At 37.1% G+C, this 27,116-nt stretch overlaps 1 protein-coding gene across 1 annotated transcript in view; it reads right to left on the bottom strand.

The window, feature by feature from the left end:
- LOC129002179 (leukocyte receptor cluster member 8 homolog) overlaps positions 1 to 20,721 on the bottom strand; it is a 30,903-nt gene extending 10,182 nt beyond the window's left edge. Inside the window, exons 1-8 of the mRNA XM_054429790.1 lie at positions 20,595 to 20,721; positions 12,877 to 12,985; positions 12,315 to 12,357; positions 11,820 to 11,886; positions 8,468 to 8,623; positions 5,936 to 6,196; positions 5,430 to 5,562; positions 457 to 600 (exon numbers count right to left, since the gene is read on the bottom strand). Coding sequence (XP_054285765.1) covers positions 457 to 600; positions 5,430 to 5,562; positions 5,936 to 6,196; positions 8,468 to 8,623; positions 11,820 to 11,886; positions 12,315 to 12,357; positions 12,877 to 12,959 — 887 coding nt within the window. The 5' untranslated portion in view covers positions 12,960 to 12,985; positions 20,595 to 20,721. The remainder of the gene's footprint in view (positions 1 to 456; positions 601 to 5,429; positions 5,563 to 5,935; positions 6,197 to 8,467; positions 8,624 to 11,819; positions 11,887 to 12,314; positions 12,358 to 12,876; positions 12,986 to 20,594) is intronic.
- Positions 20,722 to 27,116: the final 6,395 nt, after the last annotated feature.

A 27,116-nucleotide genomic window follows, 5' to 3' on the forward strand; every position in this document is an offset into this window, starting at 1 on the left:
TATTTGTTTTTTTAAGCTCTACAAAAAGGTTTGGACTTACCATGAGTACTACGGTAATAGATTTATTCCCTATATGGGAAATTCGCTAAAAGCAGCTTCTAATAACAAAATATATTTACCTTTGAAAAAGGGTGATGTATAATCTATCTTCAAAGGGAAATGCATGCTCCGTAACCAAAGGAAATATAAAACTGCTTAATTCGAACAGGGACATGTTCCATTTTCACTAACATGAATAACTCAAATGCTTGGAAGACCAGCATAGGTTATTGTCAAAATTTTGTTTGTTTTGATGCCTGTTAAAAGTGTTGATACCAAGTAAATTAACAATTAACGAGGTTCTGAGCTGTGAGTAGAAGTCGTCACAGAGAGACAGCTAGTACAGTACTATAAACCACACAAGTGGTAGAGACAGTTAATGTTTTGAAATAACATGTTTTGTTACTAAAAACTTACAGAGGAAGGGGCTCAGTGGCCCAGTCCTTGATCCACAGAGTGCCATCGTTGGTGGCACGAAGAATCTTTCCTTTCAGGATAATGCTCACTCTATCCTTGTCTACGTCACTTTGACACCTGGCATAGCATTTGTTGATGTAGTTCCTGTAAAAAACATCTTTTAACAGTTTGCCTAAGCCTTCAGCTTGCTACGCACCATAAAGCTTTCTATAGATTTTTCATTAACTTAGGCCTACAAAATTCCTATGGCTATTAAGTTAGCCCACATTGAACTCAAAGTCATTTCTTTCTTAATAAAGATAATTCCTAATTTGTGTTTTATTTCTGTCTAATGAGGTAAGTCTTTGTCTTAATCTTATAATTATGAATTATTTTAAGAATACATAGATTTGATAAGTTACAATATAAATTTATTAATGAAATACAAATATAAGATAAGTTATTGGTTGAATTAGCTACAGGGTAAGTTAACAATGGTAAATTTTCAAAATGGTGGGGTTCTAAAGTGGATGAAAAGATTCTCTAGGCTTAGGCCTATATTGGGTTGGTTTCTTCTTAAGTACTAATTAATATTCAAATAGATGACCTCTTAATCTCAGGGAGGGGTGGTCGTGCCGGTTCGAATGATATATTAGGCTTCTTTAAAATGTAGATAATTTAATTTAGTTATTGTTCTGAAATAAGTTAAGCTAGGTTCATGATGCTATTAATATAATAATGTTAATGTCCAAAGAAAGATTCCAAATGGTTTCACTGAATTTAATGAAATACAATAGAATTTGAAGATTAAATTTTGAATAAAAGTTCAATTTGAAATATGTATATATCTTGATAAGTTGAGTTTTGGGCCTAGTAGGCTATACTGATTAAATGTCCAATGAAGATTAAATTTGTCCTTAGTTAAATAAGATGGATGATGGTTACCAAATTTGGAGTGTCTGTCTTCTTATAAATTTGTACTCTTCAATGCACTTGTCCAATACTTTTGGATGATGAGAAATTTAAATTTTAGGTTTTACTTTGGGATTATGAATTTTAGTTTAAATTAAACACAATTTCCAATAGAATGATGTTCACACTGTGAAGAGTTGGCAGGATCTGGGCAGAGGCAATGGTAGAAACTCAGGAAGTCCATGTCCATTGTTGAAGTGATGTACAGCTGGTTAATTTACATGAATGACACTTGCCACAGTAATTTTGATTTTCTTTGGATAATTTTGAAAAGTGATACTATATTTAAGATGTTATTACTATATTGTAATTTTCTTACAATTGTATATTATTCTAAATAAATGATTATTGTTGGTTTTTGATGAGTAATTAATAGGTATGGAGAGAATTTGCATAAATATTATATTGTAACATAAAATAGGATGATGTTTCTGTGGGGTGATGGGATATTATATAACATTGAACAAAATTGGATAAAATAACACATTAACAAGGAGGAACATATTAAATAACTGATAATACATTATCAGGGGCATTAACAGACATTATGGGAGAAAATACACAAAATAATACAGAAATTAATGTTAATGATGAATGAATGACATGTAATATTACAAGCTTAACTCAAAGAAAATCTAGTTTGGATCAATTTTAGATGGGAACATGGTAAAATTAAGTTTATTTATTCATGTATTTTTAAAATTGCCAAAATTAAAGAGAAATTGTTAATATTTGCTGACACAGTGTTAGCATCTAATATATACAAATGTTTTTGTATGGATTTGTATTTCTGATTAGTAGGCCTATTAGAGCAAGAGACCATGACTGCCAGACCTTCGTTATTTTATAAAAGCTGAAAGTTTCTCAGCACATGCCCCCAATTCAGTTAAGAATGATCAGCGAATATGAAATTTGGATCTTGGTTACTTTGGCAACTAAAAGGTAACAAAGGTCAGAAATTTGCAAATAACCTTCGTTGTAGTATAGAGCTTGGTTCTTACATATTTTTTTCGGAGTAATGCTAGAAATCATTTCCCCCATTGCCAGACACTTTGTGAGGTTTAAGCCCTCTGCCAGACACCCTTAAACTTAATGATGACGAAGATTAATTTTCCTCATTTTATAAAAGCTGAAATTGATATATGTTTCTTGGGGAGCTATGAAAAGACATTTCTTCAAACCAGACACTTTCATTGGTTTATTCATCTTTCCAGGCTCTTTTAAAGTCTTCTGTGATGGGCTTAACTGTTACATGCAAACCGTGAATTCAGTTTCAGTTTGGAACCGGTTTCTGTGCTAAATGTAAACAGTGAAATTACTACTTTCTTCTGCACAATCTGTCTTAATAATAAACCATGTGTTTTATGTAAACATATATTAAATTTTTAATTATTGACATTTGCAAGTCACTGGAACCAAATTCACTGTTTGTATGAACAGTTAAGCCCACAACTACCTATTATATTACTACAGGCTAATAAAGTGTTTTGCAAGATAAAATAACCATCGAAAGTGTCTGGCTTTTGAGGAAACGTCTTTTGATAGCTTCCCAAGTAACATTATATAGAATGCAGCTTTTATACTATGATGGAAATTAAAGCAATTACGATAACAAATAAGTTGTGAATTCACTGCTTACATATTTGCAATTGAAATGTGCCAGTCGCTGAAACCAAATTTACAGTTTGTGTGTATCAGTTAAATCCACAACTACCATTTATATTACAGCAGACTTTTAAAGTGTCTGGCAAGATGAAATAACCAACGAAAGTGTCTGGCTTTTGAGGAAATGTCCCTTCATAGTAGGGATGGACGGGTCCCGAAATTTCGGGAATTTTTCGGGAAAAAAATATTCCCGATTATCAGGACGGGATTACATTTGACTCGGGAATTTTTCGGGACGGGATTTGGTCCGATCGTCGGCGATTTTTCCGCTTCGCGAGTGCCAATAGCGCCGTTATTGCGAGCGATAGGTCCGCGAACGCAGGAGACGAAGTCATACCAACGATCGCGCCGTGACCGCGGAGTCCTACCGACGAACGCGCCGTGACCGCGAGTCATACCGACGATCGCGCCGTGACCGCGAGTCATACCGACGATCGCGCCGTGACCGCGAGTCATACCGACTATCGCGCCGTGACCGCGAGTCATACCGACGATCGCGCCGTGACCGCGAGTCATACCGACGATCGAGCCGTGACCGCGAGTCATACCGACGACCGAGCCGTGACCGCGAGTCATACCGACGACCGAGCCGTGATCGCGAGTCATACCGACGATCGCGCCGTGACCGCGGAGTCCTACCGACGATCGCGCCGTGACCGCGAGTCATGACGACGATCGCGCCGTGACCGCGAGTCATGACGACGATCGCGCCGTGACCGCGAGTCATGACGACGATCGCGCCGTGACCGCGAGTCATGACGACGATCGCGCCATGACCGCGGAGTCATGCTGACGATCGAGCCGTGATCGCGAGTCATACCGACGATCATGCCGTGACCGCGAGTCATACCGACGATAACCCCGTGACCGCGGAGTCATACCGACGATAACCCCGTGACCGCGAGTCATACCGACGATAACCCCGTGACCGCGAGTCATACCGACGATAACCCCGTGACCGCGGAGTCATACCGACGATCGTGCCGTGACCGCGAGTCGCGAGTCATGACGACGATCGCGCCGTGACTGTGAGTCATACAGACGATCACCCCGTGATCCGCGAGTTACAAGTTACTATAGGTACCTGTAAATTGTTACCCATTTTTTTGTTTTTATAGATCAGTGCCACAAATGGTAAAAATTGATTTCGTATGTCTTTTTGGTAACTGCAATACAGTACTTTCTTTTCATGCACAGAAAAAAATCCCGTCTCGTCCCGTCCCAAAAATTGGGAAGGAAATAAAAATCCCGTCCCGTCCCGTCCCGAACTAAAAATTCAATCCCGTCCATCCCTACTTCATAGCTTCCCAAGTAACATATATCAAATTTAGATTTTATACTATGATGTAAATTAAAGCTATTAAGATTAGAAATAAGTTGTGATTTCACTGTTTACATTTGGCACAGAAACCTGTCCCAAACTGGAACTGAATTCACTGTTTGCATGTAACAGTTAAGCCCATCACAGCAGACTTTAAAAGTGGCTGGCAAGATTAATAAACCAACGTCTTTTGATAGCTCCCCAAGTAACATATATAAATTTCAGCTTTTATAAAATGAGAAAAATTAAATTTCGTCATACCAAAGTTTAAGGGTGTCTGGCAGAGGGCTTAAACCACACAAAGTGTCTGGCAATGGGGAAATGATTTCTAAATTTCCTCCGAAGAAAATATGAAAGAACCAAGCTTTATACTACAACGAAGGTTATTTGCAAATTTCAGACCTTTGTCACCTTTTAGCTACCAAAGTAACAAAGATCCAAATTTCATATTCGCTGATCATTCTTAGGGAGCATGTGCTGAGAAACTTTCAGCTTTTATACAATAACGAAAGTCTGGCATGCATGGGCTCTTGAGCTATATAGGTTATAGCATAGATAAATCATACTCCCTTAGTAGATTTGTCATCCTTATGGAACAACTGAAGCCAATTTTATTATTTGTTCTGTACGTCCAACTGTAGAGGTTATGTTTTGTTTACAATTTGTTTTTTTTTTCAGTCATTTAAAACCTCATTTAATCATATAAAACGATTTAATCATAAAGAATAACTGGTCCCCCAGTTATATAACCAAATAGTAAAGCACAAATCATGAAAATAACCCTAAAATAATAGAAACAAAATGTGGTCTACCCCAGCGATCAGTGTGGACGTACATGAACTAGACATGAAAAACAAGCTTCAAAATTTACAATCTACTTGTGTTGCTTAGACTATGGTTATAGGTAAAGCATTTATAAAGAGCTATCTTTTTAGGCTCTGATTGTGTAAGTTACTTATTCTACAGTTAAACCACTCCAATTTGTACAACATGTTTCTGGCTTTGAAAGGGGTTTCTTGAATGTCACACTACTTACGACAGCTCTTTGGGCCACTCCTGTTCTGCTCCATTAGCCAGAACGTTGGCTGGTCTGTTCTGTTGAGGTCGGGCATCTACCTGGGGAGGCTTCACTTCATCTGGGGGTGGTTTTGGAGAGCTGGGTGGTGGACCTGAAAAAATTATTTAAATATAGCTTTGAGCTGCAAGAGAAAGACTAAAATCTCCGCTAAAGAGGTTTGAAAATCATTTTTTAGACATTCTTTCATTAGTTATGATTTAAAAATGTTATTAGCAGGTTATTTGTTGACTATCCTTAAACTCAAATAGCTTCACGATTTTCTATAATAGTAAAAAAATTGTCTTAAAGAACAGTTTTTAATTTTGCAATAAAATAGTAGGCTACTTTACTACTTTAAAATAGACGAAGATACTTAGCAATATCCAAAGCCAAACAAACCGAACTCAGTAAAATATATCATTGCTCCTTACAAACAAATAATTGTTGGATGGCTAAAAATAAACCTAGATATAATTAAATCCCACCTGGTGGTAGTGGAGGTGCAGTAGTACCCATCATCTGTTGGTTTGGCAGAGGAGGAGCAAAGCCTTGCATCTGCGGCCCCTGTTGGTTCTGATTTTGGTTTTGGTTGAACTTGTTCTTGTTCTTCTTCCTTTTCTTCTTGGAGCTACCACTGTTGTTGTTGTTGTTGTTGTTGCTGTTGTTAAATGGCTGGTTGTTGAACTGAGGCCTGGTTGGTCGAGTCATGTTGAACCTAACAGGCCCGCAACTAGGACCAGCAACACCTGGAACGTTAAAATGTCTTAAATTCTTATTTTAATCTCATCTTATGTTCACACACATGTAGGCTGGATAAATTTCAAACAAGATTCCTGTGGCTACAAAACACAGTATGGTTAAAGTAAGAATTAAATTTTAGTATATCTCTGTTATGAAGAGGCAACTATAGTTCGGCCGCTTAAAAAGCGACCTCCTCCAGCATTGGTTTAGCATTAGCGCGCAGGTCGTTTTCTAAGCGGCCGAACTATAGCAGACTACTTGGAGCGCAACTCTCTGCTTGCAAGATCCCAGCATGGGTTCAGGCGTGGTCACTCGACTATCTCAGCTGTCTCTGAGCTGATTGGAGAGGTCCTAGATACATTTGAGGATAAGGGATTTGCTGCTTTGGTCCTTGCAGATCTCAGCAAAGCCTTTGACACCGTCAACCATTAGATGCTACTACAAAAATTAGAAAACGTTGGGATCCGTGGCAGTGTATTTGATGCCTTCAGGTCGTATCTCAGTGACCGAAGACAAGTGCTGTCGATATCTGGAGCTAACTCTTCACCTGGATTAGTTGAGGATGGTGTCCCGCAGGGCTCAGATTTGGGCCCTGTCCTCTTTTTAGTCATGATAAATGACCTTGGTGCCATTGGAAGCGTCCTAATGTTTGCTGATGACACAACAATTGTTGCCAGAGGATCTACTCCAGTTTTGGCCAGGGAAAAGGCCGCAGAAGTTTTTGATTTGGCAAAGACTTGGTTCCAGCTAAACGGATTGAGCCTCAACCGAGAAAATCCTCAAGAGATTGTGTGCAGTGTCAGTCATACAAACGCTGACATTTTAACAGAGGTGAAGCTGCTGGGATTCGTCATAGATACAAAGATTAGCTGGAGTGGCCATGTGGACAGTATCTGTACGAAGCTCTCTCGAGTCGTCCATCTACTCCACAGACTTAAACCCCTGTTGACGAGGCAATACCTGACCACTGTCTATCATGGCTTGTTTCATTCCCACCTCTCCTATGGACTCCTGCTTTGGGGACACGCTGCAAGGTGTTAAGATATTCTTCTCCTTCAAAAAAAGGCGGTTCGGATCATTACATCGAAGAGTAACAGTGAGCACTGTAGGCTATCTTCAGAAGCCTAAAAATCCTTACTATCTTCAGCCAGTATGTACTGTTTAGCCTCTGTCATGTGAGGAATAACTTACACCAGCTCACAACAAGGGAATTCCATCACTCCCACAACCTTCGTAACAGAGACCAGCTCCACATACCTTACTGCAGGCTGTCCAAAACACAAAGCTTTTTCCGCATTAGGGCTCTGATGATGTACAACAATCTCCCCCAAAGATTAAGGTCTTGTGAAGCGTCCGCTTTTAAAAAGAAAGTTAAAGCCTGGCTAGTCAACCGACCACTGTACTCAGTTGACGAGTATTTTGATGCGTTCCACCGAGTATAGGCTCAACGCCATCTTGCCAAAAGTATTGTAAATAGTGTAAATATTATTTTTAGTTTATCCTTGACACAGTCTATCTAGAAATTCTGGTCAACGACATCGCAGCAGGTATTAAAGGTAAAGGTGTTATTAATGTATTTAAATTTTGTGACAGAGAATTCTGGCCAAGCATAGAGCCACTTTTCCCTTCTAAGGCTACACTACTCACAGAACCATATGCACCAAAATGCTCATGGCCTCTCCCAACAAGCTCAGCCACAGACAGGGGAACACCTCAGGAGTTATGCTACTCACCCTCATGGGATCCAACCCTTAATCTACAGTTCAGTCTCCTGGGCGCAAAGACAACAGTTTAAGGCAACCTGGACTTTGATCAGACATTTTTTGTACTGCACTCAATGGTCAGCAAAAAACCCAAGCATATTAGTTCTAAACTCGAATCCCAGACTGCCGCTCAAATCTGATCTAGCTTTCAGGCGATTGATAAGTTATGAAAGTTTGCTTAAAGTACGCTAGTTAATATTGATAACCGATATACGTCTTTAAAATTCAGAGGGTTGAGAACTCCAAGAAAGGTTTTTCATAAAACAGCAAATATTAATTACCATCACAAAAATTCATTGTACATTACGCAGCATAACACTCGTCACAAAAAAAACTTTTAATCTCTTTCGTGAGCCAATTTTCACTCCATTATGAATTATTATACCTTGATTGGTAACACTGCACGACTAAATATGACCTTACAAATTTATAGATTGTCCATTAATCTTGAGAAGACAAAACTGTATTCAACAGTCATCATTCAGTATATAGACTAATATTGTGTTAACTCACCAGGGCTGGTCGGAGGGTAGAAAGTAGTGGTTCCAGGTGCGGCTGGCTGTGGAGGGGGTGGGCCTGGAGGTAGGGGAGGTAACTCTTGCTTCCCTTCCGCCTCTGGTGCCTTGTCTCCTTCTTTCTCTGGTTGATTGTTAAATGGTTGTAACTGGCCTGTAAACATGTTACATATTTAATTTTTGAGTTCTTCAGTTTAATGGCAACAATTAACAAGTTACATGACATCTTTGATCTCAAACAACATGGAATGGAACAAATTATTAGTTATATATATATAAATTAATAATAATAAATAAAATAATAGTGGAATAAATTAAAAGTTTTGTTTAAAATGTCCTTTCCATAAATACTTTTGTTCTACATTTTCCTTAATACTGGAACCTAAAATTAACTTAATGCAGGTTATAGGTACAAAATGACTCAAAATTACTTATTTCTAAATATTTAGCTAGAACTTAACAGGCAGTTAACTTAATTAACCAAATTTCCAGAGCCACTTTTCTTTCCAAGAGGTTAGTAGCCTATGTTAAATTTATTGGTTTAGCAGTGAATCATTTCAACAAATAGGCCTATATTTAACACTTATGGAAAAATCCCTTAATATATCAAACCTAAACTAATGAAAAAACGTCAATTTTAAAAATTAAAATAGGGATACTATATTTTGTTTCAAAAATAAAACAATTAGGCCTAAGTAGTTTAATTTAAAACAAGGTACCGATGGTACCGGAACCGAGAAACGATTTTGGTTAGGAACCGGTACCGGTAGCGACATTGAAAAAATGGTACCGACCCATCGCTAGTTTGAAATTAAAGAAAAATAATTAAATTGTGACATTAACAACTGTTCTTGATAAAAAATTAGCACGTATCCTTATTTATGCCTAAGGAATTCATCAGTTTTCGTAAGGAAAAGGACATTTTTCAGAAATCATATAAAAATAAATGCAGACAAATTAAATGCCAACAAAAACATTAATATTCAGTTGGTGTTGATAAATTGAAGCATAGGCTCATTATTTGAGACGAAAACCGGCGGGTGTTCGGTATTTGGTCTGTTTACCTTACAGGATTTTGCATGCATAGTTGACTGAACGTGGCCAGTACGCTTCCACAGCAATAAATCAAGTAATGAACAAAACAATGTCCAGAGAGAGCTACTGTTAGAGATAGACTACCAGCATTTTTTTTTTTTTTTTTAAGAACAGAGGAAAAAAGTTGAATAATAAAACGATAATCAACTAGCATTGATGTTTCCGTTGTAGAAAAAAAATCATTTACATGATGATACTGGAGACAGTAAAGGCGGTGACACACTATCGATCTTTTTCCCGAACAAGACCCCGAACCGAGCAGGGAGAAGGGAGGTAAAAATCTGCAAATTTTCAATCCGAACATTTCCCCGAAAAAGACCAAGACCAGACAAGTTCTACCGAGCGCGGCAAAGGGAGTTTAGAGAGAGATGGAGAGCGTGTGTGAGTGAGAGCGCGGAGGCAGTAATACTAAAACAGTAATAAAACATGAAATAACATGTTACAGAATAATAATTTTGATTGCCTTTAATAATATTTATGTTTATATTAATATAGAAAGAATTAAAGTATAACATCAATTACTAAATTCAAGTTAAACATCATTGGTATCATTGATTTAACGATTTCAACTTGTAAAATACATTTTCAACCTTGACCAAACAAACAACAAAATTACAACATAAATGCCCATAATATATAACAGCAAAATATTACCCAACATTTATTTATTTTAGCAATTAAAGAGTTTAAATTCCATATTAAATTAGAACTATTAACGGTAGCACAGGTGGCCGCTCGGTGCGGCGCTCGCGACGATGTACGGGGCAAAAATATACCGTGACACACTATCGTACATCACTCCGTACATCGGACCGATCTTTTCTTTGATCTTTCGCAAAAAAACCCGCCTCCAGAGCGCTCGTCTCCCTGCTCGGCCTGATGTCTGGTTCGCCGTCTGGATCGGTGTACGGACCCGTGACACACTATCGAACATGCTCCCTTCGACCTCCCTTCTCCCTGCTCGGTTCGGGGTCTTGTTCGGGGAAAAGATCGATAGTGTGTCACCGTCTTAAAGCATTTGATAACTCAAAAAGTATAAAATAATAGTAGCATAGGCCTATTCAAAATAATAACATTTGCAAAATGGATATAAAGATGACAACGACATAAAAACATTGTTATTAAGCCTATTTCTCTTGTTCAACTGTTGTTTCTTGGGTTTCTCTTCGTCCAAGCATTCAACAAGTTGCAAGGGTTATTTATCACATAATAACAGACTATTAAATTTGCCATAGTTGGCATAGTTATTACGAGTCATGTTATAACCTGGCTTACAATAACAGATCACCCAATCACAGGCAGCTATGCGGTATGTTGTAATTATTTAGCTGTGATATAGCACACAGCAGAGAGATTTGTAAGGAGCAGACGATCGTCAGAGTAAGCGTCACAATCGATATTTCTTTGTTCTAGTTTTTTAAGCGAATTTCCCATATAGGGAATAAGCCATTCCTGTAGGTCTCATAGTTAAACCTGGACCCGGGACTGATTTATTTTTTAGTTTTGAGTTCCCCAGAAGCCAAAAACACCCTCCTATTGTTATGTGTGTGTGTCCATTACTGCAGTAACTCTAGCAAAAATTATCTGATTTTGTTGAAATCAGGTACTAACGTGTAAATTTACATTTACTCAAACAAGTTCCCGAAACAGCATGATCGGACTATGATTACAGGGGTTTATGGGATGAAAATAGGTTTTTTCCCATTGTTTACCATAAAACAAAAATTTCATATCAAGTTTACCTATCTGTCTAAACCATTTTGCAGGCCTAAAAAAGAAACAATTATGAATATTGAAGCCTTGTTGTAGTATGCCTAACAATTTAGAGTGCAGTAGAGAAGAGTTATGCAGATACTATGAGGGGGAAAGATGAACTGTATGGTAAAACTAAAATTAAAATAGGCTAGGCTACCTACAATAAAGTGTAGGAAACTAAGGCCTAACGAGTACAGATAGGGATGACAAGTTTAGTTCATGAATTAGGTAAATAATAGTGAGAATACATTTCCATGTAACTTATTTTATTTTATAAAAATATTAGACTACTCAGGCTGTTATTAAACATTCCAAAATTCTGGATTGGACCATGACACTATAACTAGGCTATAATAAACCAAAGGGCCTTAATATTTTCTATCATGCCATAGCTGTTTGCTATTGAAATAGCTGAAAGTGAGCTGCTATACAAAGATCAATTGAACTAGCCAACTGAATAGGCACATTTCAGTCAAACAGGTATAAAATCATATATTTACCTCCAGAAGCGAAATGTTTGAATGGCCCTTGCATCATAGGATTGACAGGTTGACCAAACTGCATTGCCTAAACAGAAAAAATAGTTTTTAAAATTGAAATTGTTAGTTAACAAAATGTAAAGAGGGCTAATTTCATTTTAATTGGTCAATAAGACAAATAAAAGTTAGGCCTATAGGGAAGAACAACAAGTCCAACCAGTTCTTGAAAATTGTTGGTTAGAATATATATCTATATTTTTTTTAAGTATAACAAATTAATTAGACTTTTTGATAAACCTGTTTAAAGACAAATAATATTTGTACGACATTAGATCCTAGAATGTGTAAGTAGAATGTGAATGAAATGAAGTTATGTGGCACGTAGCCCTGAGTAATTCTTCAAAAAGATTTCAAGGTTGCAATAAAAGTAAAAAAGGCATTTAAGAATGTTCCAAGGCACTTCTTTAAAAATAGCCCAAACCTCTTAGAATAAAATATTGAGATCAATTAGCTTACCTCATGGTAATAGTTGTAAAACTGAGGCTGGTAAGCTTGAAATCTGAAAAAAAAATCACAAGTTTAGCATAAAGGTTACTTGAAACCAATTAGGCCTACAGAAAACTTAATAGGTATAATGAGCTTCTACTTTCTAAAAAAATTTCTAGACGCATTTAAGCTTGCATTTACTAGTTTATGCTGTTAACAGACAAAAAATATCTAGGCCTATCAGTGATAGGCAAGAATTAAAGTCTTCACGCCTGTTGGTTAAATCGATAGAAACCATGATTTTTTTTGGCCCAATGATTTTCTTTTACGATATAAGATAATTTTAGCTCTTACAAGACCAATGAGTTTTTTCATAATAATGAAAAGAGCAGGATTGATTCTGAAACCATATGTCATTTGTAAAAAAAGGCTATTATTTACAGTAATTATAGAACTAGACAAAAGGCCAACATGGAATAGTAACAGGACCAAGGTTTGGGTACCGTTCCCTTAAGGAAAGAATGAAAGATGACAATGAAAACAATAAAAACAACATGACAATGATGAAACATAAATTTAAAAAGATACTTACTGCTGGTAGGGATTGTATGCTCCGTACATTGGGTACTGCCAAGGGTGCGGCTGATTTGGACCTTTATCGCCCATAACACTCATTTACACAGAATTTGCAAATATAAATCCTGAAAATCAATCACTTAATTAAAATGTTTCCACAACACTAGACAGTAAGCAGCTCGTATGTTCTGTAATATTTCTCTATAGTCAGCTGGAGTAGAGTAAATTTACCAGTCAGTTTTTCAATAGGCTCGAAATTAAGCTACTTCTCCCGCATGAAACAGACTAGCCTTTCAACAATTCTGTAGGCTGTCAATGAAGCTACCTCCCCCTCCTCCGGCTTAATAGACTCGTCCACCACAACAATGCTTTTTAGCGAATTTCCCATATAGGGAATTAAGCTATTACCGTAGTAGGCCTACTCATGGTAAGACCTGGACGCGGGACCGATTTTTTTTTCGTTTTGAGGTCCCTAGAGGCCAAAAACACCACCCGTTCAAATTCATATATATATATATATATATATTATATATATATATATTATATAGTGTCCGTTAGCACTAAAACTCGAGCAAAAATGATCCGATTTTGACGAAATTTGGTATAATCGTGTAAACCTACATTTATTCGAACGAGTTCGCGAACCAGCATGATCGGACTATGGGAACGGGGGTTTACGGGGAGTTTTATGGGGTAAAAATATGTTTTCCCCATTTTTGACAAAAAAAAACATAAAATTTAGCAATTTCTTTCCAAACCATTTTGTAGAGCTTAAAAAAACAAATAATTTAGTACCTATTGAAGCGTTATTATGCGCCTAATGGTTACGGAGAAAATTCCAAAAAATTGGTTAATTTAAAATTCCCATGTTATTCTTATGGAAAATTTGTAAACTGTTGTAGTTTGCTTGTTTATGAACATATTTTGATCAAATTTAGAAAATGTTTTTATTTCTTACCAACAATTAACATTTTACGAAAAAAACAACAGTTTTACCCTCCCTGATGCAGTACACCTTAAACTAATTCTAATTAAATAGGGAATAACTGTTATATTTTTAAGTAGACATTTCAGTATGAATCCAATCAGGCAAATGGAAATTCGCTTAGTCTGCAGGTTTGCTGCGGCGGGGGTATTTTTTAATTTGAATCACTCCAATTGACAATTGAATTGCATTTGTGTAGAGTATTATGTTCATTTACAAATAAATTTATTACAAAAGATGCATTGGTGTAGTGAATATTGTGAAGTCCGACCGACATGCAATAATAGCTATAAACTAAGTCTAAAAAGTAGCTAAAATCTGCTCCGAGATAGTAAACAAACTACAGGTAGATTATGAGTTGGAATATTCCATATTTTCAAAGTGATATAGGGCAGGGGAGAAGGGGTGGGTCAGTGGATGCAACCTTGAAGCTATATATTTAGACTTGCACCATTTACCTAAAGGGCTGGTGAGGGGGATTCCTTTTTTAATCTCAGGACAATGATACAAAGTTGGTTTTTATGGGAATTACTTGCCCGGTTTGACTTTTTATTGTCTTTTTCCACGTAGAAACTTTAATTTATCAAAAATATAATTTTAATTAACAACAATTATTTAAGTTATCATTGATCTCTAATATAAAATGCAAAGCCCTCACTGACTGACTCACTCATCCCTTATTCTCCTACTTCCCATTTACATAGTTGAATGAAATTTATTACACCAATTCTTTAAAAGGCATTAAATAGAAAAACTAAGCGGCTTTTATTCTGGCTCCGCCCCAGGAGCTCTGGAGTTTCCCATGTTAACCTTACCCTATGATCTTTAGTATTTAAAAGGAATTAATGAATCTTAACAGCAGTTTCAATTAAACAAGTTGGTTCTATGATGTTCCATAGCATTATAAAGTTACTTAAGGTTTACCAACACTTATTATACCAGTGGTATACCAACAAATTTAAGTTTTATGTTTAAATTTGTGATAACAGCTATTTTTAACAAAGCAGCAACAAAAAGCTGTGATACACAATGAGAATTGTCAAATACAGTAGGCCTACCTACTAAATTGTTGTAGTATTGAGTGAATAGGGTAACTTATTTTAAGTGCATAATTCATCAACTTATTGACTTTTTTTCCCCAAAACTTTTATTAAAAAGTGTTGGTTGTGTTGGATTTCCCAAAAATTATGTCTGGGAAACGGAGTAGCCTGATAATAATTTTAGTGCGTTTCTGATCAAGTCAATGACTTAAATGGAAGGAAATTAAATCATAGATATTATTAATGTTTGAACTTTGAAGTAAAAATTTCTATAACGTAAAAACTACTTGACCAACTGAGCAGTTTTTTTCCCATGAATACAGCCAATATAACCACAGGCTTAATGGAGATAGTCAACTTTTGTGTCAGTAGGTACTCTCCTAGGGCTCGGCCCTGACAATGCTCGGCTTATTAAGTCCAATGTTGTTCTTCAAAGTAACCATAAAAAGCCACTTGAAATGCCATCCAACCCGGTACGACAATCAATAGTTTTATTAATACTTATGAGGTCAAACGGGGCGAATCACGCAGGTAACAGCTAGTTTTGTAAGAGATGCCAGGGACCAGGAGAAATATTTGAATTCAAATTAATGCCATGGATGATTTTCATTTTTTACATAAAAATACAATATAGGCCTATACTTAAAATTGCACAATCATGATATTTTAGGTCATTGACCTTCATTACGCATGGTCCAGTAAACTTAGTGCTGCTGTTTCAGAAGAGAAGCATGCCAATCCAGTAGATATAACAAATTTTTTTTTGAAACCTATAAAACATTAGATTAAGTTAAGTAAACTCACAAAGATAGGCCTAAAGCCGGGTTTTCCTAGGCGCGTAAGCGGAGAGAGGAACGCGGAGAGCGGACTCCACTTCTCTTAGGTAATTTAATGTTACTGTACTGTTTTCCTAGAAGCGGAGCGGAACACCATGTTAATCTCAATTCCGCTCTCCGCGTTCCTCTCTCCGCACTCCGCTTCTGCGCCTAGGAAAACCCAGCTTAACATAAAAACTTCCATTATTTTTTCTCTTTGTTCTTCCATTATTTCTCGGGTTTCCTTTCTTCCACGCATCCAATCAAGTTGCCATGGATACTAATAACCCCATTAGCCTCCTGCTGGTGCTCGGAGCAACTATTTTTTATACAAGATGGTCTCGTATAGTAATACCCCCGCTGCAGCAAACCTGCCGACTTAGCGAATTTCCATTTCCCTGGATTGATTTTTAATTAGGCTAATGTATTAAATTAAACATTTATTTATGTTTAACGAGTACCTATGTTAGCTGCTACAGGGATACTAATAAAGTGTGTTTTTTATTAAAATATCAATAGCTTAGTATGAAATAAATAAATCCGCCAAGTTTGATCAAAATATATCCATAAACAAGCCAACTACAACACATTATAAATTCTCCATATATGAATTACATGGGAATTTTAAATTAACAATGTTTTGAATTTTCTCCGTAACCAATCATCGAACAAAAAAACTTTGATATACCGAACTAAATTATTTGTTTTTTTAAGCTCTTTAAAAAGGTCTGAAGAAAAATTGATAAACTTTGTGTTTTTAAGGGTAAAAAATGAGAAAACCCCATTTTTACCCCATAAAAATCCCCGTTGAACCCCGTTCCCATGGTCCGATTATGCTGGTTCGTGAACTCAATCAATTTTATCCCGCCTTACACCTTCAAACCAAATTGTATCAAAATCGGACAAGAATTACTCAAGTTATCGTGCGGATGGACGATAACTATATAATAAATTTGTTTTTGTACATGCATATATATATATAAATTTGAACGAATAGTGTTATAGGCCTCTGGGGACATCAAAATGAAAAAGTAAATCGGTCCCGGGCCTAGGTCTTACCTAGTTTTTAGACCTACGGTAATAGCTACTTCCCTATAGGGAAATTCGCTAATAAAGGAAAAGTTAAAAGTAAGAATAAACAAAAAGGGGGAAATCATAGCCTAATAATAAAATAGCTAATTGCGCTGCGTAGTGGGGACACAAGCGGCACTAGTAAGTCGGCCGCCGGGCTTGCACAGCCGTACGAGTAACGCTCGTAAGTCAGCGCCAATGGGTTAAAATGGCATAATCAATCAATTATGTGACTTACGCTATTAGGCCTAACTTTGGGTACACTTCCATATCTCTTGGCACAACAAATAGAGTAAATATTGATTAATCAATTGTTTAATTTGATGTATCGTTTGGCCAGTTAGGTTAGGTTAACCTTACGATCGATATTTTCATTCGGTTGTTTGTGCCAACAGATATGGAAGTACATATACCCTTAACTTTAATCTTAAGAGTGTAAATATAGATGTGCAGATCAACATTCAATACAACATTAAAATAACCTAAAGTTCAAACAATTGTAACTAAACTTAACTTTATTCATTTAATTTTTTTTTACTAAACATAGGCCTATTTATACGTAGGGAAATAAAATGTCTAAGTACATTTTGTATAGGCCTATCTTGAATTTTTCCTTCATAATTTTGTAGGAAAATTCAAGGACTCGGGTACAGTTTCTTAACTGGGCTACGCTAATATCGATTGAAACTATCGATTCGATTAGTAAACCTTCATGCGATTTTTTCACCATCAGCAAGTTTGGTTGGTTAGGTTGCCTAGTTTAATTTCATAATAAGTAGGCCTAAATAGGTAGATGTAACTTTAACTTATTTAAAAATATCGATTTTTAATCAATATTTTCAATTCGATAGTTTTAATCGATATTAGGCTAGCGTTGGTAGCCCAGTTAAGAAACTGTACCCTGACTCTACTTTTAAAATTGTTGTAAAATAGTTTACGCAAATTTTACTTAACTTTTCAACTGTACTAAAGAGATTAGGTACCCCTAGCGATTTTCATTTAGGTACTTAGGCTGTTTATTTTATTCAAAATCTCCTTTTCTCTACAAAATGAGTAGGCTATGTAACTTAAATGACTAACCTAGGTTATCATAAGTATTTTAGGCCTAAGTTTTTAGACACTGCACATTTTTTAACCCTCCCAGTGTTACTTGACGAAAATTCGACAAGCAGCACACTTTGTGTAGTGTTACTTGTCGATTTTTCGACACGCAGACATCGTTTACGGCGAAGGCTCTATGACTGACTGAATCGGATTGAACTGGATCGAGTTAGGTATCGTTCTTTCCGTAATATTCTAAGCTTTCTCCAGAGGTCTGTCTCTAAGCGCTATTCATTTTAGTTCCGAAAATATTGTAGCAGACAGCTGACGTGCGTGTATTTGTAAACAGCTAGGTTCCCCCGGACCGATGACTGATGTGTTTTATTACGTTTATCATTGTTTTAGTGTTAAAAATCAAAAGTAGTGATATACGTGGTGCATTATAAGAAGATTTAAGTGGTTTTGAAGTGCTGGTTGATGATCCTGAAGAAGTAGGTAGTGATATTGATGTAAATTATCAGCCAGATTCCTAGCTATGGTTAGGCTATGCATTCTTAGCTAAACGCTATGTACTGAAATCAGTTTTTTGCCCATAACTTATTTATTTGCAAATCTACTTCCTTATATTATTATATATTTGTAATCCTCATAAAATTTAGAACAAAGTGGCTATTTTCAAATATTTATAGGCCTATAATTTATACAATTTCATTGAGCGCGAACTTATTTTTTTTTTTGAAAATTTTCGAAATTATATTTTTTTTACCTAAAAATTTTTTTTTTTTTAACCCTCCGAGCGTCATGCGTCGCTGCAGCGACGCGTAACGCACTTTGTATAGTGTCGTGCGTCGCTACAGCGACTCGCGAACACTGTTTACGGCGAAGGCTCTATGACTAACTGAATCGGACTGTACTGGATTGAGTTAGGTATCGTTCTTTCCGTAATATTCTAAGCTTTCTCCTAGGTCTGTCTCTAAGCACTATTCATTTTAGTTCCGAAAATATTGTAGCAGACAGCTGACTGAGCTGACGTGCGTGGTGTATTTGTAAACAGCTAGTTTACCCTTGGACCGATGACTGATGTGTTTTATTACATTTATCATTGTTTTAGTGTTAAAAATCAAAAGTAGTGATATACGTGGTGCATTATAAGAAGATTTAAGTGGTTTTGAAGTGCTGGTTGATGATCCTGAAGAAGTAGGTAGTGATATTGATGTAAATTATCAGCCAGATTCCTAGCTATGGTTGGGCTATGCATTCTTAGCTAAACGCTATGTACTGAAATCTGTTTTTTGCCCATAACTTATTTATTTGCAAATCTACTTCCTTATATTATTATATATTTGTAATCCTCATAAAATTTAGAACAAAGTGGCTATTTTCAAATATTTATAGGCCTATAATTTATACAATTTCATTGAGCGCAAACTTATTTTTTTTTTTTAATTTTCAAAATTATACATTTTTTTTTACCTAAAAAAATTTTTTTTTAAAAATCTTCCTTATGTTTTATATATAATATTGAAGCCCAAGATTTTCCAAACAAAATGGTATATAGAACAGTATAATTAACATTGTTTTTAAGCTTCTCAGATCAGTTTTAATAAAATCTTGCAAATGAGCAAAAAATAGGCTGACATTAAGGCCAAAACACGTGACACTCGGAGGGTTAATGTTCCTTATGTTTTATACATAATATTGAAGCCCATGATTTTCCAAACAAAATGGTATATAGAACATTAGAATTAACATTGTTTTAAGCTTCTCAGATCCGTTTTAATAAAACCTTGCAAATGCGCCAAAAATAGGTGGACATTAACACGTTCGCTGCTGAGCGCTAGATGCCGGGACGGCGCCAGTTGCTGAACTAACGCTCGGCCGCTATGTGACATTGCCACCGATACACTGAATTACAATAAAAACAACAGTAGTTATACTGGATGGCAATGTTCTGCAATAAAACTGGCTTTGGATATAGTACTAAGTGATCCTGATAGATAGCAGCACTACCCAGGTTACAGTCGTTAAAGTAGTGTCGCTATCTAGCAGGAAAGAGGTAAAACAAAGCCCTGTTCCAAACAACCCTGGTGGTGATTTGGGAAACTATATTTTTTATTGTCAGAAAAGTACGTCCCCACGAGCTGCAAAGAAATATAGAACGCTTGTGACGTGCTGGCTTATCTATAGCAACGTTAAACAACAATGAACGGTGACGTTCTGGAACGTTCTTAGCTCCTGGCGCCGTGGCCCGGCTGACGTTCCGGAACGTCCGTAGCAGCGAACGTGTTAAGGCCTAAACTATGGACACTTGGAGGGTTAAAAGAACTCTCACGAAATCGCAAAAATGGCAGGGACATTCATCCAAACCATCAGGGCAGTCCTAGGGTTAAAGTGGTCCTAAATTTATTAGACATGATAGCCTAGCCTTAAAAACAAAGCTATCCTATGACATGACCTATTTACTCATGGCTGGGCCTTTCACTTTTGAGAATAGGCTAGGCCTACTCTACACTACAAGTCACACTAAAAATAAGCTAGTTTTTTTACTATCACCCTGCAAACTGCGGGAAACAAACATTTTAGAACCACTATTTAACTTAGACATACAGTAGTAGGAAGGTAGGCCTAAGTTAACTATTAGAAGATTTTACAGAAGTTAAGTTACGAAGTGCCAAAGTGCATCACAACTACCATACCACTAATCTACAGCAGACGCCATTACAGAAAAGATGAATATTTTATTTTAACATGTACTTAAACTATAAAACTCAAGTTAACTTACCAGACACTTAAAAAGCTAACTGTTCCAACGATCAAAAATAGTTAAGTTAATCATGCAAGAAGCAGATAATTAAAACATGGGTATACTTCAATTTATGCAGTTGATTTTAACACTACTGAGTACTGACTGAAGGAAGGAAGAGTGAAGACGAAGACAAACGTAACGAAAACGAAACAACGAAACGATTCATTCTTCAGTCTCAGTCATCATGGAATCTGGAATGGAATATGGATCAAGCAAGATCAAGCGAGCGCCAGCGCCAGCGCCAAGCCTAGTCTAGCGAGTCTAGCCCTAGCCAGTGTTGCCACACGCACACGAGAAACATGACACAACTCCGGAAGGAATGAAGGAATTTAAGGAATCCAGTATTCCAGTTCCAGTGTAGTGTAGTGTACCCGAGTGTACCCAATCCACACGAACAAAAGAATAATCCCGCTTACTAGGTCAAAAAATCCCATTTAATATCACTTTTGAATTTTAAAAAAATCCTGTTTTATCCCGCATACTTTTTTGCGTTTAATCTCGAGTGTAACTGAACTGTATATTATTATTTAACGCATCATGTTAAAAAAGTTGTTTAAACATTGCTATTATATTTTCCTACAGTAGTCTATAATCAATGGAGTTAGTTTTTCTCTAAAATTAAGTAGAACAAAATAAAATTAGTCATCATTGCCAACAATCCATCCCGCATCCCGTTTTAATCCCACGTATGGAAACACTGTAAAAAACCGGTCCTCAGAAGCATAAAAATCCCGCATTTCCCTCACGAATCACAAATCCGTGCAAAATATGTTTAAAAATCCGTGCACTCTGCTTAACATAAATCTAATAATATACGCGCTCTAAAACAAGTTTTTCATTATTTTTCAGCCTATAACGACGAAATGTAACTAACACTCAAAATATGCTACAGACTGTTGACGTTGTCGTGTGTATATGTTACACTCAAACTCCGAGTTCGGACACTGTCCGAAATTTTTACCTACTTCGCGATGTGGACGGTAAGTATTTATACACACGTCGCATCGCGGGGTGAGCATTTTATTCAGACATTGGCCGAAACGAAATGCCCAGACCGCGTTGTGGGTAATCTGATTTACTCAAATGCCTAAGTCAAATCGTTCATCGGCGAATGAGCAAATCCTAAATACACACAACGCGATGTAAGTAAAAGTGATTGCCCACGTCGGGTTGTGGGTATTTCTAGTCCGTGCAAACGCCGAATTCTCATTGTGGATAGTAGCCTCCGGATTGCCAAATAATATTAAAAAGGTTTGAAATACTTGCTATCAAACAATCCATTTAAATGCAATGTCAACTAGTTTCAACTCCTATGTGGAGTCATCATCAGGCGGTACAAGGACTTCTTCTTTCTCACATGAAGACCGTCAAATTTAACACGTAAAAATAAATAAACATATTTACACAGGACACAAAACACGATACGGACACGAAACATTTACTGATCAGTTACGACAACAGACGACGCTAACCCGACATAGTCACACAGGTCACATACATCACACTATCCCCCAACAACCCCAAAGCGTTATGGAGCTTCGTGGGGGCGAATCGTGAATCTCCCGGCTTTCCATCTCAGATGTCTTAGGACAACAACACCTCTGCTGATCCGCACGAAATGGCCGCTATGTTTTCCATATTCTTCTCGTCAGTCTTTTCCCAGCCTGTGCAATGTGCAATTTCCCCCTACCTTCGAGTTCAACAGTAGCTCTGTTCTAGCCTCTATTAGCTTCAACCCATCCGAAGTTCTGGATTGCCTTTCCAAGCTAAACATTAATAAAGGCGCTGGTCCCAACAACATTCCACCTTCGTTTCTGAAGCATTTCGCATTTTTTTCGCATTTCACATTTCATTTTGTCATAAGAGCAAGCTCCCTGACTGCAAGCCCGGTACCTGTAATTAAACATACCCGGGCCCCATGATGTAGGCCGAAGCTAATGCACCAACCTTTGGCACATCATGGGAGGATGACTTAAGGTCATCAGGCTCACCGGCTGCCGAAGCAACCCATCGGAGAGAGGGTTTCCCCTCAATCCTAACCAGGGATACCGGCTACTTGTTTAAGCGTCACTCCACCTGGGCTCCCCCAGGTACGAAACCCAGAAGGACCATAATGGAATGCCCTGACGCATTTAGTGCAAGCAACACTCGGGACCTATCTAATCCCTGACAGGCAGAGCCCACCATCAAAGCCAGGAAGAAGGGGACCACCAGCAGTGATGGGGGGGAACCCCAACCACCTATTTATTTCTGAAGCATTGCCGAACGCTCCTAGCGGGACCCCTCTCGTTCCTCTTCAACTCTTCACTATATCAAGGGATCATTCAGGAAATTCTCAAGGTCAGCCAAGTAGTCCCTATATTTTAAAGGGGGGAATTCCTTCAAGAGTAAAAAAAAACTACAGGCCTAAGCTATACTACCAGCTATTAGTAAAGTGTTCGAATCACTTGTTCTCTCTAGACTCAAACCATTCCTAAGACCACTCATCCCCATAGGCAACATGGGTTTACAGCCTCGAAGTCTACTGTGACCAACCTTTTATTATTTGAGAGCAACATTCTATCAGCTTTGAAAAACGGAAAACAGCTGGATGTAGTTTTTGGTGATTTTGCAAAAGCTATTGACAAAGGTCGATCGCTCTATCCTTATTGCCAAACTGAAAGCCTACGGGATCCTTGGTCAATTTCTCAAGTGGATGGAAGACTCTTACTGGGCGGTGCTTGAATATAAAACTGCCCCTTTAATTGCAACTCCGATGTATTTATCCAACTCTCAGGCGTCCCCCAGGGCTCGTTGCTAGCACCTCACCTCTTCATAACTTTCATTAATGACATCGTGGATATTCTTGAAATAAAATGAAATGATGATTTATTGTCGTTAAAACTATATACAAAGTTCATGACAATCGTCAAAAGAAAAACAAAACAATCAAGATGGCTCTGGCAACTAAAATATCTAAAACTCTAAACCAAAGTACTCTTCATGTTTATACAGGCAAGCCTGGGTTAGAGTAGTTTTTTTTTAAACATGTTTGAATTTTAAAACACACAGGTTTTTGATGGATGCAGGCAAGAAATTTTACATTTTAACACCTTGGTACTCAAAACTATTTTGAGTGGCTGATGTATACTTATGCCTTAGTGTAGACAGATTATCTTTTGATCTAGTACAATAGTTGTGCACATCAGATATCTTTTCTTAGTGAGAAATGTGTTCTTTTACATAATGTACCGATTTTGTTGTAAAAGGCAACAAATCAATACAGGTTAATGCGAAGAACAGTCAGCTGGTTTCAACAATAGATCAGTATAGACCAGAATGCACCACGCACTAAAGACGGAGAGGGGATAAGGTTTAGCCGGGCGGCCATCTGTTTAAATCAGTACTCAGTCCTTACCCAAGTCTCATCGTAGCTAGTTCGGTAAAATTGTTTATCGTTCGTGGAAATTAAATTCATTTCGCGGCGTTTGGTCGGCCAATCTTAAATTTCCTTAAAGTCGTTCAGCCTATATCCCTAAGGGATATAATTGCCTCGCGATCGGAAATTAGAATCAGTGTTTTTGTCAAAAAGTGCAAAAGTTCGTTACCGGCCAAACGCAGTCCGCCATTTGAAAATTTCTCAAACGATTCACGAGTTCAATTGATCGCGTGTTGTAGTATACCGGCTAGTTGCGTTTTCCCATCCTTTCCCCTTTGTGTTATATTTGTGGACGTCCAAACTGTAAGTAATTTTGTGTATTTATTTGTTAAATTAAGATTTTCAGTGAGTCGCACTTTGGTAAATTTTCCTGTCTTGTTTTGTCAATTCATGTAGAATAAGCACATGTTCATAGGTTCGATCACAATTTGTTGATTTTTAAATCCATTCATATTGTTGCAATCCGCTTTATTTATTAGACTGTGATATTTCTATAGTATTAAGAATAAATATATGAAAATGTTTTTATAGGGTAATTCAGAGTTGCTTTGTAATATTTTTATATAGTATTTGAATTTTGCACAGAGTCATTATTAAAAGTACAATTCGTTACAGAGTGTCACAATCAGCATTTTAATTTGGGGGAATCATTTAATATCAAAGGAGGGATTAGGTTGCTGGTTCGGCTGAATCGGGAAGTGTTATCGGAGGCTGTGCCAGTTTGCATATAGACGAACCGCCAAAGTGCCAAATTAGCTATAAAACAATAAGCAACGTTCCAGTAAATATTATTACGATTAAACGCAATACTGTTTAATCAGTTGACCTTCGAGAATCGACCTTCATATTTACATCGTTGGCCAACGAACAGGACTTGTTTGGCACTGGTCGTCTCAAATTAAATTAAATACCACTCCTCCGTTGACACCTTCGAGATCGGTGTGAAACCGCGCCAAATATTCCCCTTTGAATAAATCCGTTCAACATTCTCAGACAGATCAATTCCGTCTGATTGTGTCACTCAAGGTCATATTTTTATATTGCACCACACAATCAGAAACTGTCAAACTGGAATCATTGTAAATCTTAAATAATGCTTAATAAATCAAATTGTACTCACTTTTAGTTCTCAATAACCTGGTAGTTCTTTATTATATGCTATAGTATCAAATTGGTAAACAAAAGGTAATTCAGTAAATAATAGGCCACTACAAAAGATTCACCTTTTAAGTGCAACACTAAACACTAGTGTAGTAGTGAGCAAGTAAATTCGGTGTAGAATTAAGACTGGTAAATTGCTCTCATTAAAGGTATTACTTTGTTGGAAGAACTACAAACAGTGCCAAGGGCGTCCCCTAAGGACCTTTTGGGAATATTTATATTTTGCAGGGCCCACTCATATTTTTTCAATAACATCAAGCTTCCACTGCCAAAAAGCTCTGTCTGATATTTTTATTTTCTGGAGTTCTTCCAACCCAGGGGCAACCAACATTTGTAAAGATTCATTTGAGAGCATTGCAAGGAGCAAATATATTTAAATACAATATTTAAATATATAAAAGTAGTAGGAGGGAGTTGTTTTTATTTTTCTTTACAAATAAATGATATCATCGCGTGATCTCTTGGTACTGTTTGTGTCTGTGCGATTCACTGAAATTGTTTAGATTATAAGAGATTCTATTATTATTGTTATTGTCGTTGTGTATTGTGCTGTAATTAATTGTCAATTGGTTTTTGTCATCGTGGAAAATTCGTTTTGTTAAAGTGAGATATATTATCGTAAATTGAATTATTTTCCTAGCGGGAAAAATGCACCAACAATTTGGGCCTGGGTATAATACAACTGCGAATGACCGACGCGATCGTATGTCAAGGAGAAATTTAGAGGAATTAATCGATTTAAATGCGCCGATACACCAAAACAATGAGCATATTCCACCAAATAATAATGGAGTTAGTTTAGGTAGACAAAATCCCGATTGTCGTTTACCGATCGTAAACGATGACGAACCATCGTCAAATAGACAAAATTCCGCTTGTCGTTTACCGATCGTAAACGATGACGAACCATCGCCAATTAGACAAAATTCTAATAGTTGTTTAATGGACCTAAACAACCACGAATTGACTGAAATGCTATCAAGTACGTCGAATGCAACTCAAGATAACAGTCATGCCAACAGCTCGTCGTACGTGGATATTCAACCTTCAAACGGCGAACGTGCGAGAGAGATGGAGATAGTCACTGCACAACAACGCGCGTCATTTCCTGTAGCGACTGGTTCACTGTCCACTGTTGCCCCGGTCAGTGCCACTGTACACCACCCACACCCACACACTCGACCTCTCACATACACTCACCATGACACACACGTACACGCTCACGCATACAATGTTAGTCAATCACTTACTAAAACCGATCAAATTGTGGTAATTGAACTGATTAATAAATTGAATACAGTCGACGGCACAGATGAACTTGAATTAATTTCATTTCTCAAAAACATCAAACCAATATTTGATATTTCTCCGAATTGTCATACAGAGATCATTAAACTTATTATCCCTAAGGTCAAAGGTCAAATGTTCCAATTGTTTTTAGAAGCAGTATCGAGTAACGCACGCTGGAATGTCTTACATGACGAGATATTACACAGATTTATTCCGTCAATTAGGCGACGAGAGATTGCATCGTTTGAGTTAGATCGACCACAACAACCGAATGAAACTTTTTCAGAATACGTCGATCACATCATATCTATCGCATTCGCTTTAAAATCGTCAATGTCAGAAGGCGAGGTGATTGAGATTGCTTTGACAAAATGTAATCCAACTGTTCGAAGTCATTTTTCGTTCGGTCAAATGCCACAAAGCTTATTTGAGCTAAAATCATTCGCAAATAGAATCACTAGTTCAATGCGTGCCGAAGAGAGATATTTTGGTAATGCAAATCGACGCCCATTGATTAATTCATCGCCTAGGGTTGTGAATCAAACTCGTCACAATCCAATTACGTCGCAAAACGATCTACGTAACAGACCCAGGGAAAGAATTGTAAAATGTTATCGTTGTCAAGGTGA

This window comes from Macrosteles quadrilineatus, unplaced genomic scaffold, assembly GCF_028750875.1.
Source record: "Macrosteles quadrilineatus isolate MER2022 unplaced genomic scaffold, UCM_ALF_1.0 Scaffold_9__3_contigs__length_116548681, whole genome shotgun sequence".
NCBI classification, from domain to species: Eukaryota; Metazoa; Arthropoda; class Insecta; order Hemiptera; family Cicadellidae; genus Macrosteles; species Macrosteles quadrilineatus.